This window comes from Engraulis encrasicolus, chromosome 24, assembly GCF_034702125.1.
Source record: "Engraulis encrasicolus isolate BLACKSEA-1 chromosome 24, IST_EnEncr_1.0, whole genome shotgun sequence".
Taxonomy (NCBI): Eukaryota; Metazoa; Chordata; class Actinopteri; order Clupeiformes; family Engraulidae; genus Engraulis; species Engraulis encrasicolus.
Window position 1 is genome coordinate 14,251,472 of NC_085880.1, and position 19,779 is coordinate 14,271,250.

The 19,779-nt window shown below is 44.4% G+C and overlaps 1 protein-coding gene across 1 annotated transcript in view; it reads right to left on the minus strand.

Annotated features, from left to right (window-relative positions):
- Window positions 1-19,779, minus strand: part of LOC134441214 (uncharacterized) — a 42,215-nt gene that overhangs the window by 11,025 nt on the left and 11,411 nt on the right. Inside the window, exons 9-17 of the mRNA XM_063191409.1 lie at window positions 16,859-17,005; window positions 12,718-12,927; window positions 11,197-11,376; window positions 8,275-8,487; window positions 7,417-7,554; window positions 4,802-4,909; window positions 4,163-4,254; window positions 2,301-3,489; window positions 273-2,180 (exon numbers count right to left, since the gene is read on the minus strand). Of these exons, the coding sequence (XP_063047479.1) occupies window positions 273-2,180; window positions 2,301-3,489; window positions 4,163-4,254; window positions 4,802-4,909; window positions 7,417-7,554; window positions 8,275-8,487; window positions 11,197-11,376; window positions 12,718-12,927; window positions 16,859-17,005 (4,185 nt within the window). The remainder of the gene's footprint in view (window positions 1-272; window positions 2,181-2,300; window positions 3,490-4,162; window positions 4,255-4,801; window positions 4,910-7,416; window positions 7,555-8,274; window positions 8,488-11,196; window positions 11,377-12,717; window positions 12,928-16,858; window positions 17,006-19,779) is intronic.

Here is a 19,779-nt window from a genome sequence, read left to right on the forward strand (position 1 = left end):
AATATGTCTGTCAGATGGATAAAAAAAGATGCAGTTCGGGGGGTCCTTGCAACTAAAAAGGCACAAGTTTAATTGAAATCTGTGTAGGTCGGGCCCCCAAGTTTCACATGAAATGACCCATTAGCACGACAAATAGGTGCCTTTTGTACACCTGCTGCATTGTGTCTTTGGGAGTAACGTAACCTATTGTACTCAGCAGCTAACGCGCCTTGTATTTCCAATAACCAATTCTATTCCCACAACTCATAACCCTGTCCCGCTGAAATAGTTACCTTCTCTTTGTGTCTCTTTCTCACGTCATCATCAGTCAGCACAGATATCTCTGGTGTATTGGCCACCTCCAGATCCGTGACAGGCTCAATGACAGTGAGGCATCGATTGACGTTTTCGTCCTCCTGGCTCACCTCCTCTGGCTTGGTCAAGGTCACGTTGGTGCTCTCCAAGGTCACGGAGGCGCTGCCAGAGGCCTGAATGGGGGCGTGGGGGTTTCCATTTCCCACAGTAAGGGGTTGGCTGCTGCTCGCTGAATAAGAGGAAGAGGAGGTGGCGGAGGGGGGTGGTGTGGTGGTGGTGGTGGTGGTGGTGGTGTTGGTGGTGGTGGTGGTGGAGGGGGCTACCGCTGCGGCTTGGAGTTCGGAGATGGGGGTGGGGGTATAGGTGGCTGCAGATGCATAAGAGAATGGGTCATATGCCCTTGCCGAGGCAGTGGAGGAAGCAGAGGTGTAGTTGGCGTACTGCGCGTAGGCAGCCTGAGGGTACTGAGATGCAGAGTATGAGCCACTTGGATAAGGGTACGGGTAGCTGCTGTGCGTGGCAGAGTAGGGGTACGCTGTGGTAGCAGTGGACAGGGGAGAGGGCTGAGCAGGGTCGGCCTGTGGTTTGGCGTACTCTGGGTAGGAGGAGTAGGGGTCGTACTTCTGGCTGGGTGATTCTGATGCACGCTTGCTACGCTCGGCAGACTCTCTGCCATCTGCAGAGCTCCCCTTGTCTGCTTCTTGCGGTTCGTGCTCTCTGCTGTGACGCGACTGGCTCGAGTGGCTCCTGTAGTGCTCACGGCGGGCCTTCTTGGCCGGGGAGGCAGAGCCCGTGGGATCATCCTCACCACCTACGGACGGAGTGTGGCTGCGCTGTCGACTCGACGAGCGCTCACTACCCTTGGAGTCCACTGAGGCCTCCCGGGTCTTGCCGCCGTACAGCTTCTCCTTCATCCTGTCTGTCAGCTGGGTGACGTCGGAGGAATGGAGGTTCAACCCGATGGCCTTGAGAAGGTTCTGGACTTTGTCCATGTAGAGCTCCTTGTCCTCCTTTTTCCCCGAGGAGGATGGCTTGGGCTCGTCCGGCGTTGGTTCCTTGCGGTGTGGTGCAGAGGTCTCAGGGCTTTGCCGTTGTTCAGTCCGGCGGCCATGTTGACTGGAGGATGACCCTGCAGCTGCCGAGCTGCCGTAGAGCCGAGCCTCCTCCTCCTCATCATCATCATCATCATCCCGATCTAAACTCCGCTTCTCCTTCTCTCTCTCTTTCTCCCTCTCCCTCTTCTTCTCCTTCTCCTTCTCCTTTGACGTGTTGCCCAGGCCAAGGATGCGGGAGAAGCCGCTTCCGTCCTTCATGGCCCTCTCGTGCGGCAGCAGGTCATCCCTGGAGTCCTTGCTCTCGTGGTCATCGTCCTCTTTGAAGGGATCGTAACGTTCGCCCTTGGCAGCTGATGAAGAGCTGCTGCTGCTGGCCCCGGTGGTGCCCTTGCCCATAGACTCCTTGATGAGCGTGGTGAGCTGGCTGACGTCCACCCCCTTGTTGAGGAGACCCAGGACGCGCTGCATCTGGGAGACCTTGTCGCTGCGGGCCCCGGACGCCTGCAGCTGGCTCAGCAGGGCCTGGGTGGCCAGGAGAGTGCTGCTGCTGGCCTTCTGCTGCAGACAAGGCGGAAGTCCAGGAGGAGGCGGAGGGGGCTTGCGTGGAACGGAAGAGGCAGATGTGGAGGACCGATGGTCCCCAGACTGACCAGACACAGATGTGGATGCAGGTGCAGCAGAGCTTTGACTGTAGGTATCAGGCTCTTTGTAGGGCCGCTCCTCCGGGTATGGACGCGTCTGGCCTGAACGAGGGGGATAGCTTGAGGCGGCAGCACCTGGGTAGGCGGTGTCATAGTAGTACTGCGAAGATGATTCATCGGGTTTTTTAGTCTTGAGAAAAAAAGGCAAAAAAGAACATTTTTTTAACCAATGTTACAATAAAGGCACTGACAAAAATGCCATATCTACTGTAGTGTAGCCAAATTAGTTATTAAATTGTTGTGTTCTCACCTGAGGTGGAGAGGAAGCCACAGGGATCGGGTCTTTGGTTTTCTTCAGAATGGACTTAATCGGTTTGGCCGGCTGCTGACGTCTCGCATTCTGGGGCAGCCAGTCCAAAGTCTCCTCCTCGTCTGAGGCTAGTGGCTCCGATCCCCAGCCGCGCCGCTCCTTGGGCTCCCTGGGCTCCCTGGGTGGAGGAGGTGCCTTCGGCTTCTCATCCCCGTCATCTACGCCGATCAAGGCCTTCCTCCGAGCAATCAGCGCATCCAGTTCCTCAAGCTCTCGCTGCTTCTTCATCAGCTCGTCCTCCACCACGGTGGAACTGGAGCTGGGGTGCCCGTACTCAACAACGTACGGCTTCTTGGGGTGTCCGTAGTCCACAACGTAAGGCTGCTTGGGGTGCCCGTAGTCGATGATGACGGGCTTGGGAGGCCCCTCGCGGGCATAGGGGCCAGGTGGGCCGTATGGGTCGGGGCCAGGCGGGCCGTATGGGTCGTGGCCAGGTGGGCCATATGGGTCGTGGCCAGGAGGGCCGTATCGGTCGGGGCCGTAAGGCGGCTCTCTGTAGTAAGGAGGGTATGGATGGGGAGGGCCCTCTCTGCTCCTACCGTCGTGCCAGTACCTCATGTCGGGGCGCATGGGATCACCATAGCCGCGATCATAATAGCCACCTCTGTCTCGGTCTCTGTCCCTATCTCGATCTCCGTCTTTGTCTCTGTCTCGGTCTCTGTCCCTATCTCTGTCACGATCCCTGTCTCTGTCGCGATCTCTGTCTCTGTCGCGATCTCGGTCCCTGTCGCGATCTCGTTCCCTGTCGCGATCCCTGTGCCGGTCTCGACTCCTCTCCCTGCTGCGTCGCCGGTAGGAACGCTCTCTGCTACGGCTGCGGCTTCTCCTGCTTGAGCCCTCCTTACTCCTCCTATCCTCTCTCTTCACCCCAGCCGTGGGGCCCTTGCCTGACACATCATACTTCTTCTCGCTTTTGACATCCTTTGAAAGGCTGGTAGATCGGCGGCGGGAACGACTGCGACTGCGACTGCGGCTACGGTTACGACTCCGACTCCTGCTGCGGCTGGACCGGTCACGACTCCTGGAGCGCTTGCTCTCTTCAGATTCCTTCTTGATCAACTCCTTCCTCAGCATCCCCATTTTGGTGCTCACAGGATTGGGCTTGGCTCGCACTGGCAACACGTCACTGCTGTAAGGGAGGGGACACACAAGAAAGTTGGCAAGTGTCTTCATCAGTGTTAGCCCTTTTTTTTTGGCAGATTTGCTTTGTTTTCCATTTTAAAACAAGACCTTTAAAAGGAGCAGTGTATGATGTTGGCCAGAGTAGGTTTTGCAACTATGCTGCTCATTGACACTTTTCATGAATATTTACTAAATAATGAACTAATACATAGTTATATATAATAGTACAGTAAGTTGTCCAGCTAAAATGGTCTATTTCTGGAAATTTAAAATGGCGGACAAATGGAGGGGATCCCCCTTTTCATGCAAGGAAAGTACAATTTTCCCAGTCATAATGAAGACTTCAAATTTGGTGGTGGTGGTAAGTATTTTTGAATGGGTAGCATGAATTCTGGAAATAAACTACAAAAAATATCACACAGTGCACCTCTACCTGGTAATAAAGTCACAATAGTTGGCAGTAAAATGTAAACAGGAAATACAAAAAAAGGACTCATATAGTTTTATTGTGTGCTTTTTAACCATCTCTGCAGGGTAGCCCAAGGATTTTTAAATCTAAATTAAAATATTTAAACGCTGTTGCTGCTTTCATTTAATTACATTTTTTTAAGCTTATTTCACAGTGGAGAGACCTACCTTCTTAAACTAAAATATCTGTAAAGGCCACATGGTCTACTCACGTGTTTGGCTCCTCGTCAGGATCAGGCTTGATGTCCTCAGGCAGCTTCCCCAGGTCTTTGGCCTCAGTTGTGATTTTGATCGCCATCTTTTTCTGCACTCACATTAACGAGAGGAAACAAATCAAAATGCAGACAAATAAGTGGACATTTACCTGAGACTTATCTGAGGAAAATTCTAAATCTATATTATAAATCAATACACACCTGTAAAATTAAGATTTCCCATTTACCCATCATAGCCTTATTGGATTGCTGTATACTGTTGTTGTATACTGAATATCCTACCTCTCTATGCTACGGGACCACTTCACAACAATAGCACATGCATTATAATGTAATAATGTAATAGTGTATTAAGTATGTCAGGACATGAAATATCTAGGCAATGATATTTAAGCCCTCAGTCATTAATAAGGACTCACTATTGAGCAAATGTGGTACATCAAAAGTCAATTAATAGTGTTAATTGTGAGTGTTAATTAATCAGGTATTATCACTGCAGGTTAAAATCTTGTAAACTTTATTATGTAAGGTCCATACAGCTCCTTTGCATCTGTGGGCTCTTCCAAACTATACATCTTACTGTACTTGAATAGTGAAAATAAAGAACTTCTACTGCTACTGATATAGATCTTTTACCTTTAATTTACTTTTCGCCACCAGGGGCTCTACTTTGGGAGGTGTGAGGACTGCCTTGTCCACAAACTTCTTCACCCGGATGGCCTTGTTGCCCATCGCTCCGATTTTCTAAATGGAAGAAGACAGACACAATTAAACTCATTTTAGCCTAAGCCCTTTTTGGGAAAAGGTGCCTTCTCCTACCTAAATATCTCAGTCTCCGAAGCACATAAAAACAGCAAATAAGTTGCATTTAAAAGCTAGAACCTTCATTTTGTACTAGAATGTGTTTTTTTCTGCTCTAACTTACCCATATGTTTTAATAAAACAGCTCAAATCTCAAGAACCTGAATGCAGCGTATATGTCGCTCCAGGACACAATGGGTTAAAAGACTGCATTGTCATTACAGACACATATAGGTATAATCCAACCAGGGCTTTGAACCGGTTCAAGGAACGAAAACGAAAACCAGGAACTTTTTGTATTTTACAGGGAACAGAAACGAAACCGGAAACGTTATTATTTTTTATGTTCTGGAACGGAAACACTTATTTAAAAATAATGGTAACCGGTTAATACCGGTTAATACCGTTCCTCAAACTAAAAGAAAAGTAATTATTTTCCTGTGCACGTTACCCATGACGGCTGAGGTTCACATCCTGTGTGACATCAGACATTCTCTGACTGAATGGAGAGAGAGCTGTGGATTACAAAGTCTCCACTCCACATCTTAAATAAGAGAAACCACTGTCATACAAAAGGGCAGAGTTTCCATTGCATCATTGTAAGATATTGCAGAGAAGCACGTGTAAAGCGCACCGAGAATGTTCGACGTTATTGGGCATCCATGGCCGCTTCAAATATGCAAACTCACAATGTCCATCATAGCGCTCCCCGTGACCCAAGTCAGCGTGGAGTGCGCATTTTCATCATTGAGGTTTATTCTCCGCTTAGGTCGTCCCTGAATGACAAAATTCTGGAGGATATTCTTTTCTTGTTTGGAAGTAGGCTGACTCATTTGCACTTCCGTCTTATTTGGTTAATTAACGTCAGTTAGGCCTAGGGAGTAATCAGCTGACAGGAACGAAATTAACCGTTCCGGGAACAATATTTTTTTGTTCTAACCGGTTCGGGAACGTCAATTTATTGGTGGAACTCATAACCGTAAACGTTATAATTCTGTTTCTGTTCGGAACGAAACGTTTGGAAAAAAATAACGGTTCAAAGCCCTGAATCCAACACACACTTAGCCTAGTAGATCTTTGAGAAAGGTGTAAAGTAGGGCATGATTGTATTTTTTTTGCATTTCTTGGTCATCTTTCTTGTCTTTGTTTTTATTTGGCTTGATGACTACTACTTATCATCCAGCAGTGTAGGTAACTCGAATGTGCTGATTATGGTTGTGGGGGAGAGGGGTGTATTGTTACTTGATGAAGTAATCTTAGTTTTATACTATAAAGTATGGGATATACAAAAAAAACGTAGAAGACAGAGATCAAGAAAGAGATGGGTGTAATCTACTTTTTGTACTATTTGAGACTTCAGTGATGCGCCGAAATAACCTGTTTCTCACGCGATGGTTGGAACATTGACAATCGCTTAGCTCTGGAAAGGCGTGGGCGTGTTCAAAACAGCTCAAACCTGATTGGAGTAGGGATGGCGAAAATGTAAAAATATCTTAACCGGTTACTGAGACTCATTAACCGGTGGTTAACCGGTTAACCGGCAATCTTAAATGATATAACGTTTGCGTGCCTGATCAATTTTATTTTTCACATAAGCCTTTCTTCTTGCTGCTCAGACAGGGTCTGTCATGTCCAGCCAGTGTCGCCAGATGGAAAATGCTGAATTATCATACCAAAACCTCAAAATTATAGTTTTTGGGGGCTTTTTGGGAGGAAAGTATTATTATAATTATTATTACCGGTTAACCGGTGGCAGAAAATTTAACCGGTTATCGTTGATCCTGTCGACTATCGGTTAACTGGTTACCGGTAAACATCCCTGATTGGAGAATTCACGTGGCTTTTTTTGAATCACTACTACTTCAACCACTGACTTGTATATACCCCGCCCTGTGATTCTGATTGGACCGACCATGAAATATTGGATGCCGTTCGGGCTCGTCTAAGATTTCCAGACCCTCGTACGAGCTCACGAAGTTTAACCAACATGCACGAAGCACGAAGGGTCTGCGTGAGCGCCAGGCTAGCGCCAAAAAGGGAGGGTGCAGTATTTGGGAAAATAATACATTAAAAAAACAGATGAAGAAAAAAAATAATACAAAAGCAAAGTTTTGCGTTTTCTGCTCCTACCTCATGGAACAAATTACAGAAGGACTTGAAATTAACAGAACTGATTCCATTGAGCCATTTTAAATTCAGGATGAGAACTCTGAGACTGAGTCCATCTTTTGTAATTGTTTTTTATTGATTTGATTTGTTACTGTTTAACTTTATTTGTAATTTTAATGCAAACGAATTTTTTATTTTGTAACTTGTGCGGTCACTTGGCCAGGACCCCTTGTAAAAGAGATTTTTTTTTTATCTCAATGGGTTCATTTTCCTGATGAAATAAAGGTCAAATAAAATAAATCAAGAAGAAGCAGTACCATTGTGCACGAATAAATACCTACCGGCATGATGGTGAACTCCACCTTGTCGTCCACCGCCAGTGGGTCATCGTCCACCACCTCTCGCAGGGAGAAGAGCACCTTGGGGTCCTCAGGGTACTTAATGTAGCCGTGAGTATCCCCCATCTCAATCACCACACCCTGGCAGACAAGACAAGGAGCAGCACACATTTATGAATGAATTCATTCTTTTACAGCAAGCACTTGGTAGACATTTTTCCTACTGGTATGGGACTCCAACCGGCAATCTTCCAATAATAATCCGTTTTTTGTTTTTTTCAATGCATTTTTTTCTGATTTCCTTTCATTCAATTCTTTTCCAACTGTTCGAGCTACATGTATGCATGTATTGTGCTTAAAAAAACTGCTACCCATGGCCATGACCATTATCTATCTTATCTACAAATAAATGTAAGTCTAACAATTTCAATACTCTCAGGCATAAATGCACAAGTCTGCACAATGTAAATGGCTATACGTTATTCTTTCAAATTCAACACACCACTGATGTGTGTGATGTACACTACAAGTCAAGCCAGAAGTTAACATAGACTTAATAACAAAACATACAGTCTTCTCTGTATGTGTGTGTGTGTGAGGTGAGGTAAGTGAGTGTGCATGTGTGTGAGTGAGTGCATGTTTCGTTTTGCATTGTGTGTGTGTGTGTGTGTGTGTGTGTGTGTGTGTGTGTGTGTGTGTGTGTGTGTGTGTGTGTGTGTGTGAAAGAGAGAGAGAGAGAGAGAAAGAGAATGTGTGTGTGTGTGCCTGTGTGTATGAGACATATGGTTTTGCATTGCTCTATGTGTGTGTGCGTGCGTGTGCGTGTGCGTGTGTCTGTCCAACTGTGTGCATGAGACGTACGGTTTTGCGCTGCTCGGTGATGATGCGCAGTGGGCCGGTGCGGAAGATGACGTTGACGGCCCTCTCCATGCGCGTCTTGGTGTTGTAGGCGATGTGCAGGTGCACCTTGTCGCCCACCAGCATGGTGGCCTTGGTCATCACGTCCAGCATGCGGAACGGCAGCTTCTTGGTCTCGCCCTCGACCGTGGCCTTCACCGTGCCCAGGTCCAGAACCTGCAATGAGGCCACATTGACAATCATGGATTAGAAATGAGGAAAGATTCATCCAGGCGCTGGCTTTTGTGTGTGTGTGTGTGTGTGTGTGTGTGTGTGTGTGTGTGTGTGTGTGTGTGTGTTAGGTGTGTCTGGTGTATCTATTCTGTGTGCGTGTCTTAGACTTAAAGTGTACCTCCGGGATTTTGGACACCAGACCTCATTTCCGAGTCAGCCAGTGTGTAAACAATGTGTCCAGAACGTTTTTTTCACATTCCATGCAGTCCTTGTGAATTCTCATATCCATGTTGCTAAGCTAGCGCAAGTGAACGGATATGGTAGTAACCTGCCCCCAAAAATAGTCTTATCCCGTTTAAACAACATTCAAAACAAAACCGTTATTATACCATACTGCAAGTGTAAATGTTTGTCTTAGTAGAATGAAGTTTGAAATTAAACCAACCTTGCACTGCGTGGATTTTGCCATGTTGAGAGACTATTTTCTCGGGGTCGGCGGAATTTTACTTTGCTCTCTTCAGTTGTGATGTAGCCCACCCACCCACTGCAGGGACCCGCAAGAGACATTGCAAATCAAGGCTAGTTCTACAACTGCTTTCGGATCGAATAGTGGATTAAAACCCAACGACATCGCACCATGGTACATCAGTGTGTATATACCAACTGCAATAATAAAGCCCACAGATGGGTATCGGCAAGCTTCCATTGGTTTCCGTGAAAGATGTTGAAAGAACCAAACTCTGGCTCCTGGCTGCAGGGCTACATCAACCCACCGATGGAGACGCTCCGTAAGCTACCCCGGTGCTTTGCAGTGACCATTTCAGTCCCGACGACTTCACAAAGTCCTTCTCGAAGTCTAATACCTACACGGAAAACTCGAAAAGTGTCCGCGGTGCCAACCGCATTCCCAGATCTACATTTTGTGGCGCGCACCAACAGTCTCCGAAGAACAGGTTTGCTATGCTTTCTGCTTCTATGATGGTAGCCCAGTGGTATAATGGCTTCGCCTACGTTAGCCAAAACTTGGGCTAGAAGTTACCCTTTTGGATTGGCATGTTGTAATGCTTTACTGTTATTTTGTGTAATTGCTGTGACAAATGGCATTAGACATGACTTGCCGTATTCCTGGATTCATCGGACAGAAAGCATTACTCTTGATGTTTGCGAGCGAGGTCAGGGAGAGGGGAAAACCGTTCAGTTTTACAAACTTCAAAGATGTTGGAGTTCGCTCTATGGAAAAGTTATGGATGTGTCAAACGAAGCTAGGATTTGTACTAGGAATATCACTCCGCGGCTGTCAAGCTTTCAAACCGGAACACAAATTGCTGATGGTGATCAAACATGATTGCAATGTTGGTTTCATTTCAAACTTCATTCTATCAAGACAAGTATTTACACTTGCAGTCTGGCATAATAATGGGGTTGTTTTGAATGTTGTTGCAACCGGATAAGACTATTTTTGGGGGCAGGCTACTACCATATCCGTTCACTTGCGCTAGCTTAGCAACATGGATATGAGAATTCACAAGGACTGCATGGAATGTGAAAAAAACGTTCTGGACACATTGTTTACACCCTGGCTGACTCGGAAATGAGGTCTGGTGTCCAAAATCCCGGAGGTACACTTTAAACTTCTTTATTGTCCATTAAACTTACATGAAATGGAAAATTTGCTTTGGTGGTGGCACAAAGACACGCAAGACAAACACACATCACAGTAAACATAATGAAGAATAAATAGATATATATGTAGATAAGCTAAAACCTGTGAAATAAAATTAAATCCCATTAATCTATCCATGTAACTCAGTTAAATATTAAAACCCATTTAAATTTTACCATATTACTGCTAAGAGCAGCACACAGAGCTTTCTACGCTGAGTTACGATGCACTGTGTTATTGTGTCTGCTCTGTGATGTTTGATTTGCCAGTGTCTTGTCGATCTTGCCACAGTACCATGTGTGTGCTTGCGTGCACATAGGCACGTGTGTGAGATGTCTGATACACAGCGCCGGAGGCTTAAGCCGAAGGCTTAACACAGGTGTAAGTGATGATGCTGTGACAGTGGGTGAGTGGGTGAACACGGAGTGCGCTCCCTCGCCAAAGTCCAGAAGTAATATGGACAGGGCAAGTTTCAAAGATTAAATTTATACACATAACAAATCTGTCTCCAGATCTCTGGAGACTGCATGACCTGGCAGGCTTGCACCTGCCCTCTCTTTACCGTCTGCTTATTGGTTCACAGACTTATCTCCAACCCAGAGACAGATGAAAACAATATTACTATTGGCTGACAGGCTTTAATTTTGTCTGGCCCCATAGTGAGAAGGACCAGTGTCACCAGGCTTGATTGATTTTGGCAGCTGAAACCCTTGATATTGCAAAATTACACATCATCAATACGTGTTCATGTGTGTGTGAGATGTTTCTTTACTCACCAGTTTACCGGTCTTGCCACAGAAGCCTGTGCGTGTAGGGGTCTAGTGTGTGTGTGTGTGTGTGTGTGTGTGTGTGTGTGTGTGTGTGTGTGTGTGTGTGTGTGTGTGTGTGTGTTGTATTTGACCCACCAGGGTCTTTCTATACTTTGCACAGCAGCGTGCGCTTGTGGGAATCTAGTGTGTGTGTGTGTGTGTGTGTGTGTGTGTGTGTGTGTGTGTGTGTGTGTGTGTGTGTGTGTGTGTGTGAGAGAGAGAGAGAAGTGCTTGACTCACCAGTGTCTTGCCAGTCTTGCCACAGAAGCGTGTGCGTGTGGGGATCCTGAGCACCACTCCATCGTACATGTCCTCGCTGACTTCCTCGTGTGGCAGCAGCTCTGGCTCCGGCTCGGGTTCGGGTTCTGGTGAAGGCTCGCGCTCAGGCAGGGGCTGCCAGACCGGCTCCGTCTTTATAACCTTCCATTCACAGCCACAGCACATGTCAACAACAGCAACAGTAACCTTGCAACTAGTACAGCCACATTTACACCACTCCTACTAGAAAAAGAACCTTACAACTGGCTTGGTCTTCTTAAGTTTTACATTGCAGCGAATGATTTTTTTTTCTTCAAAATCAGTGCAAAGTTTGTTTTGAGGCTGTTCTGATCTAAATTAAGTAAGGAGGTGCACACAAGGCTTGTGTGAAAAAGTGTATTGAAGCCGAAATCAAACAGAAGTTTAAGTTTCAGTAGCTGGAGACATTGAGAATGGACTAGCTCCGAAACGTCTGTTTCTCCAGTTAACCTTAGACTTCTGTTGTTTCATTTCGTCTTCAATACACTTTTTCACACAAGCCTTGTGTGCGCCTCCTTTTTTTCCATTATCTTCAGCGATTACTACTTTTTGGGAGTGCACGCACCAAGCAATACACGGGTGTTAAGTGCAGGCACAGACGTCGACCTTTGTTGGTCTTTTGTCATTCACTACATTAAGTAAGGAAAGACATTTGTAAGAATACATCAGTTGCCTTTCCACTTCAGGCACCCAAAAATCAAGCACCCAAAAATGGCTAAACGAAGGCTACATGGGTGTTGGAACATGGCCAAAGGGTTAACGCATAGGGGCTAAAAACTAGGGATTTCAAATCTGGGAAAATGGAAATTCAACTGGAGGATTGTGTCAAATTATTTTCCCAAGTAGTTTTGATCAATATAACCTGATAACACAATTTTCACATATTTCTGTAAAAATGCCCATTTACAGCCATTTATGATTTCAAGCCCATCATGCCACAGTTAGGCACGTAATAGTAGGCTTTTTGTGCCTGTGTTGAGGGCCAACCTGTAGTAATTTTAAATTTAGTTTAAAAAAAAAAAAACTAAAAAAAACTAGCTTGGGCCAACTTAGGAATGTAAATACCTTGAAATCTACCCTTTTCACCTATGAAAAGCTGAGATTAACAGCTTTTAAACAGGCCCTAATATGTGTTCGTAGGTCAAGCACTAATTATTCATATTCCATGGTTGTTTAAAAAAATGTAGAAAAAATGTTCTAGATTTGATGCACCCAGTTAAAAACCTGAATACGACATTTTTTTCAGCCCTGTTTGCTAATTGGCCTATAACTACAGAGAAGTGCTTTCTTGCTAGACAACATGACAACATACATTAATAGCACATCACATGCTTGCCAGAGGTAAACAACATTTAGTCATTTGGAGGTCTGCTGAACCATATAACACGAAGACATGTTTCAATAGAACATCTATGCATTAATCAAAACACAACAGCTTTATAGTCCACATTAATTACCACTCACAATCTCTTTCTTTTCTTCCTCCTTTTTTTCCTCTTCTTTCGGTGGTTCTTCCTTTTTCACAACCACTTCTTCCTCCTCCTCCTCTTCCTCTTCCTCTGAAGAGCTCTCCTCATCGCTCTCTTCCTCAGATGGGGGGTCCATGTAATCAGTAAAGGCCTCCATGCCCTCAGGTAGTTTACGCACTCGTACAGCCATGTCAACATTTGAGACCTGCAGATACACCAAGACACGTTTAAATGTTACATCCAATTAATCATAGGCTACATTTGTAAATTCACCCTGACACCCTGAAAACCTACTGTTTGGAGAAAAAAAAAAAGATCAAACCAACGACACACTTGGAATTTACGAATGCTCTGTTTGTGCTCGGAGCGGCAGACCCATGAGGCATTTCTGGGTAGTGTAGAGACATTTCTCATTGGTTTAGAGGTGTCTAGCTTGTGCTTACTCTCTGCTGAAAGTTAGCCACTGAACATTCAATGATGGATGACGAATGGGATTCTAAAGCTGTGACGGTCTTAGAATAGTTAACATATGTTTGATTGTATAGTTGATGGTTTTAGGATGTGGCTCCGCAAAGTCTAATAATAAATAGCGTAATAATTATGTGTGTAAGAACGCATCATTAAGATCTTATAACATGCCAACCAATTTTTTTTTGGGCAAAAACCACAGTGGAATATGTGGTTAAATAGGACCCTTACCTGTGCCTAAGTTTGCATATTCTGTTGCCCACATGCCCTCTGTATTTTGTAAATATATCTTCTAGATTAAGGACTGCCCATCAAGTCTATGTTCGTCTTACACTTAAGAGTCAATATTTTAAATATTAGCCCAATCTCCCACCACTTCCTACTTCCTTTCTGTCTGTCTCGAGCTGTCTCTGTATTCACTCATCTTTCTCCAACTGCATAATCATACTCTCCCAATAAGCCGATAAACGGTAGATATGCGTAAATCGTAGAGTAACCCAACTGTTATGGTGAAATGTAATCTTGCAAACACATTATAAACACACAACATCAAAGTCCCTAATCCGATAATTTCAGTGAATAGTTGATCAAAATAGCACAAGCCTAAAAAAGACCATGACTCCATTTTGTGGTTCTAATCTCTAATTAAAGGCTGTCACTTAAACGAATAACACAACCACCTATATTAAAGCTGCTGTGAGTCGTTACTCATACCGTTCCTGAGTTACTAAAACACTCAGGAATGTTCTCATGAGACCGATTATTCACTAGTTGAGCAGTTGAAATAATTGAACAGTATTGAAAGAATGTCTTTCTGAACTATCAACTGTTTACTTACCTGTAGCAATGTGGCTCATCACTCATGACATGTTTTGTTGTCCTTGATTAACTTCTTTATCTTTTAGTTCTCTTTATATTCTTTCCACCAGAACTTACCCTGGACATCATCACCACTCAGAGCCCTCTTTAAGAGATTTGTAGCAACTGTGGTACCGGAAGTGTGGTACCGGAACAGTGCGTATGGAGGGACATTGCTGAATTTAGAGACCACAACAGTGAATCTCAGTTTCCCATTCTGGCCAAGTAAATACTTCACTTCAGTCTGTTCTCTGTATAGGTCTGTGCTAACAACACGCATCTAACGTTGTCTGTGGTCTCTATAAACATCTACAAACATCGTAATGAAAACAAATACACACGAAACACTGTCATTACATGCTAGCCATCTCAGTTTGTCTACATTATATGCATGCAATTTCATTTCAGTAATAAAGTGTCAACACAACCAAGAGTAAAAGTATTACTGATAATAACATGTGTGAGAGTTGAACAGCATTATTTCTCGTTGCGTTCTACAGCTTTTTAGCAGTGGACAAAGGTAAGTATTTGCGGTTAGCAGTAGCACTTTCAGCAAACAGCAATATTATACACGTTTAGGTATCATATAGCTTCGAGAGCGTGACTGCAACTCTGCAAGAATTTGGTCTGGCCAATTCACATCGTCAACCCACTGTTCCGAAGGAGATGTCTAACTTGCGATCATGAAATGCCTCCACATGTTGGAGATAATGTAATCGATCAAAGCACCCATTCCTTTACTCACCTGCTAACTGAACCAGCGCGTCATTACCGTTGCCTTGACAACACACCCCATCGAGCCGTTGGAAATGCTCAAAATTGATTGGTCTCCCATCACGCTACAATTTGAAATGTGCTAGATAGGCTGTCTGGTCAGACTACTCTTGAGAAGCAATACTTTCTGCAACTTCACAGGTTGCATGTCGGCCTAGGCAAAGTATCAAAGCTAGTTAATCAGGACTCTTAAATCACTCAGCTCAGATTCCACTGGTGGGCTACTGGATAAGTCGGCTCCTTTCTAAACCACCGGATCCCCTTGAGTTTCAACAAGAAACATTTTGGTGTGTGCATTAAATTAACAGTGAAGATGTCTGCCGCTATGACTGCAACTTGAACTAGCTAATGAAAAACACGAAGAAAAACACGAAGACAAATCCTTCCCATTTTATGCTTATGACTTACCAGTTCCCGCAACAATGGCTCAATTGCCCCAGAGCATATTTTTGGATTTGAAAATCTTTGACTAAAAAACAAAGAGTTACTAACTCTTACATTACTAAACCCCTGTAAGCCTCAAGGCATAGAACATCTCAAATCGGCATGCCCCACCCTTCAGGCAGATTAACACACACTCACTTCCAAGTCCCGTAAAAATAAGTTTTGCCTCCCATGCGTTGGCTCCCAAACCGTAAAATTACGTTTTTACGTTTTTTTTTAATTGGATTCTGAATCTACACATTCTAATGCACATTCTGTGTGATTTTCGTAATAATGTGATGAACAGAACTGACACAGATCATAAAAACTCCTACAAAGTCAAAACTCCTACAAAGTCAGGATCTGGATATTTCATCATCTGTGCATTTCATTACACACAGTATTTGAGTTTTATTATAGCGAATCAAACCAATTCCTGATCACGTCACGTCACGTCTCCATTTACTTCCTAGAGCATCAAAACATGTCCTGCTAGCTATCCTGTTCCTAAACATATGATGGAAGGATAAGGAGTTTTGTTGCCATCAAGATAGATGTAAAATGGAAGGTTGTAACGAAAAACAGCATGCAACACAGCAGGAAGTAACCTAATTTTGGGTGAGTAATTTGGCACGTCTAGTTTTATCTACAGAACGAACACTGCCAGTCAAGTGACATTAGCTAGCTAGCATTTCAGATGATGTGGCTTTGAACAATAGCCTGATGAGGTGATTTTTGTATCGAAATAGTTTACTTTGAAGCTACTGGAGTTGTTCTTTGGGCGTGAAAATGCATTTAGACCCGCAATTTAAACTCGGAGAGTCAGAGCGCACCTGTGACAAAAAAAGGCTTTATCTCAGTTCGAATGTTGAAAAACAGTATATTTACCTAAACCAGTGCTCGCTTAAAGTGGAATAACTTCAGAATGGAGTAAGCTAGAAACAAACCGCGAAAATATACAGACAGCTGAGTCTTTGGGCTGTAGAACAAGCCCTGATATGTCTGTGGGTTGAAGACAAAATATTCGGTGGCTGTTCAAAAAATGACAAAAAATGATGAAATTGGCTAGGAGTCTACAGCTAAATTCCAAAAAACGGCTGATATTGAATGTGTTAATCTAATAATTGCTCACATACCACCTTACATATCATATTCCTCTAAACCAGTGTCTTTCGAAGTGGAGGGCGCATAACATAAGGAAGAATCGGGTTTTCTGTCAGTTTTCAGTTATGGCAAGGTGTTAAAAAGTAGCATGAAACGACGCTATAGAGTAGACCACCTCTTATTTGATCTGACGCAGGTGGGTCTTGGAACCCTTGTGGCTGCCTGTGGCTAAGGGAGATGGAGCGACTTCTTTTACAGCAAACGTCGATCAGGCGGAAAAAGTTATCAATTTGCGGGAGGCTTGAATTGGGCTTCAAATGCTGTGCACGCGGGGACGGTTGGTCATCCTAACTCCAAACTGTCCTCGTACTTGCAGAGGTCGCTGGTGTTAGGCTATCGTCAAAAATCCTAGAGCGTAACTTCAAGAGGCAAGGGCTAGGGTGAGGGTTAAGCACATACATACACACCCACCCAATCAGGAAGTGATATGCAAAACATCGACTGCTCACCTTCATCCTAGTGAACTCCACGCGGTCCCCCACGGCCCACTCCTCCGTGGTCACCAGGTTCTCGCTGTTGTCCGTGAACAGATAGACATCGTCGTACTCGTCTGACGCGATGCCGTACATGTCATGGTCGATGTTGGTAATCATGCCCTGCCATTCGACAAGACGGTGAAAACCCATACGTGATTGTGTAGCTAAGTCAACTGCAGCAATAGCAAGTGAAGACTAGTAATTGCAAGAAGTGATGTAATACCATACAGGTAACTTTTCTGACACCTCAGCTTAAAACCCAAAAAGACAGAAGGATCGTGAGTAGGGCTGCGTACCGAATTTCGGTCCGGTCCTGGCACCGACCGAAAAGCCACATAGTATCGAATATCAAAACAAAACAAAAAAAACGGTGCCTCATTTCGATACCTTTTGTGCGTTTCAACAGTCCCTGTGTCAATAGTAAATCTGTGAACCAATAGCCATGTAGTCAGGTGAAATTGTCATTTGTGATTGGCTTCGAAGGACCTGAGTGGGCGGGACGAGCACGAGACATTTCATTCATTCAAAAAGTACTAGCGTTTGTTTACTTGAACAGTTGACAGTTGGTGAGGATATGTTGTAGGCTAACTTAGTTGTAGCTAGTTGCAGTTAGTTGTAGTTGCAGTTGTAGCTAGTTGCAGCCCTGATAGACTTGCTGAGATCTAAAGTGTGGTTAAACTTTGCTTGTGTGACTGGACGCAAATAGAGCCAGATGCTCCATTTGTCAAAGCTTGTCCCTGCGAAAGACGGCAACACGACTTGGCGAAACATTAACGCACCAAATCAAGGCTAAGAGCCGAAAGCTGCGCTGAAATTTACAAGCCATGGACGAATGGACATTAAAATATTATTGTTTGAAATGAATTTGTATTTGTTAGTAAGTGTTTCTTGAACTCTATAGAAGATTAGGCCTATATGCGCTGCTGCCCTGTTTGTCTCTTCAGGCAGTGCCTGGCGCGGGCGCGGCTCAATCAGCAGAGTCCTGTTCAGTTGACGTTGAGGCTGTGTTGTGCTGAGGTGTTAATTTTGAAACATGTTCAACAACCCTTTTGTCCAACGAAGACGTGTGTGTTTGTGCAGTCATGATAATAGTGGTAGAACTACCGTCGCGCCAATCTTCCTCTGATGCTGTCGTTTTAAACCTCCTTGAGTGTGCACTCTCCTCTCCACTTGCGCACGGCTACTGTAGTTTTGATAAGAATCAATGTGTGGCCAATCGCTAAGGGGTTTAATAAAGTGCGGAGATTTGAAACTTGTTCCCGCGGAGGGCAACGCTAAAAGACCCACTCGACATCCCTTCCATGCGATGCGTTAAGACAGCGTTAAGATAGCGTCTCCCAGACATCCCAAGTTCCAAAAACTTATTACAGGGAGCTGCCTATCAACCCCGGACACCCCGACCAACACATTTGCAAATCAGTGATACATTGTTTGTCAATGCCCTTTCTGTCGTCCAGTCTGTAGGCCTATATAACTGCCTGCTTTTTTACCCAGGACATTTGCAGGGCGCCCTACGAAGTGCACGTAATCTATTTCAAGTACCCCACGCATGACGCACGAGTCATTATATTCCTCTTTCCCGCATTGGCAATTGAACTTGCATAGTCTAAAATCAGGAATGCTTTATCTGACTCGCGGGCATCGGAGAGCCACTATCAAATATCAATGAGACTTATTGGACTTCCATTGGGATGTCTGGTCTTCCCAATCTGCAGGTTATGTATGAGTCAAGCGGTCAGGTGAAGGAGAGCGTGTAGCTACGTGAATTCAAAAGCAAATAATACGCAGAAGCTTCTAGAGAGAGAGAGAGAGAGAGAGAGAGAGAGAGAGAGAGAGAGAGAGAGAGAGAGAGAGAGAGAGAGAGAGAGAGAGAGAGAGAGAGAGAGAGAGAGAGAGCAACCTGCACCTGGAAGTGTGTATGTGTCTAATGCTCTTTTGCTCTATGATGTTGAAATTACTAAATAATTTACATGGCTGATTTGGGTTTTGGTGGAAAATTAGTAACAACGTGAATATTTGCTGCAATAGGCTATCTAGTAATAATTTGTGAAATAACAAAAGCCCTAGCCTAGGTTTGCCTAGAGATTATGACAATAGTAGGCTACATAGCAATTGAAGTAGGCTACTCATTGATTGCTGAGCTAACTGTCATCCAACTGTACTCCTGCCTACTTACTCAACACCTAGGCTACTTAGAAATCATCTTCTATATTTAATTTGAATTGAAGATACATATTGAGTAATCTATAATAACATTTTTTAAGATGACTGAAATGCACTCACCGTATGCACAATACTACTTGTGAAAATTTAGAATTTGGTGATCTTATGGGTTCTTCATAATGAGATTAACTTCAAAACAACAGGTATCGAAAAACGGTATCGAAAAGCACCGGTATCGAAACCAAAGTATCGAAATTGGCACCGTATCGAAAAAAACAAAACGATACCCAGCCCTAATCGTGAGGCCCCGCTTTCACGGTCAGTATTCATACCAATGTGCAATGTTTACCAATGTGCAATATCTTAGCTTGTTGTTCAAAAGATCATGCACAGGGGCTCAATTCAGCAGGGTATACATCAAGCATCAATGATTAAATAATTCACCAATGTCAGTGGAGGCAAAGTATCAAAGTTATCATGACTTTGAAGGCAGGGGCTGTATAACAGCAAGAGATATACAATCCTACTGTGCTGCTGATACACAATCACACCATAAGAGACAGAAGCTACAAAGAGTTGCTGGACTGGTTTCATAGCAAGAGCCTTAAAATCCCTGACTAGGGATGTTAACCGGTAACCGTTTAACCGGTAGTCGACCAGATCAACGTTAACCGGTAAAAAATGTATCTGCGGTTGCATTGAACGTCGACGTTGTCCGTAATGTGTGCCTG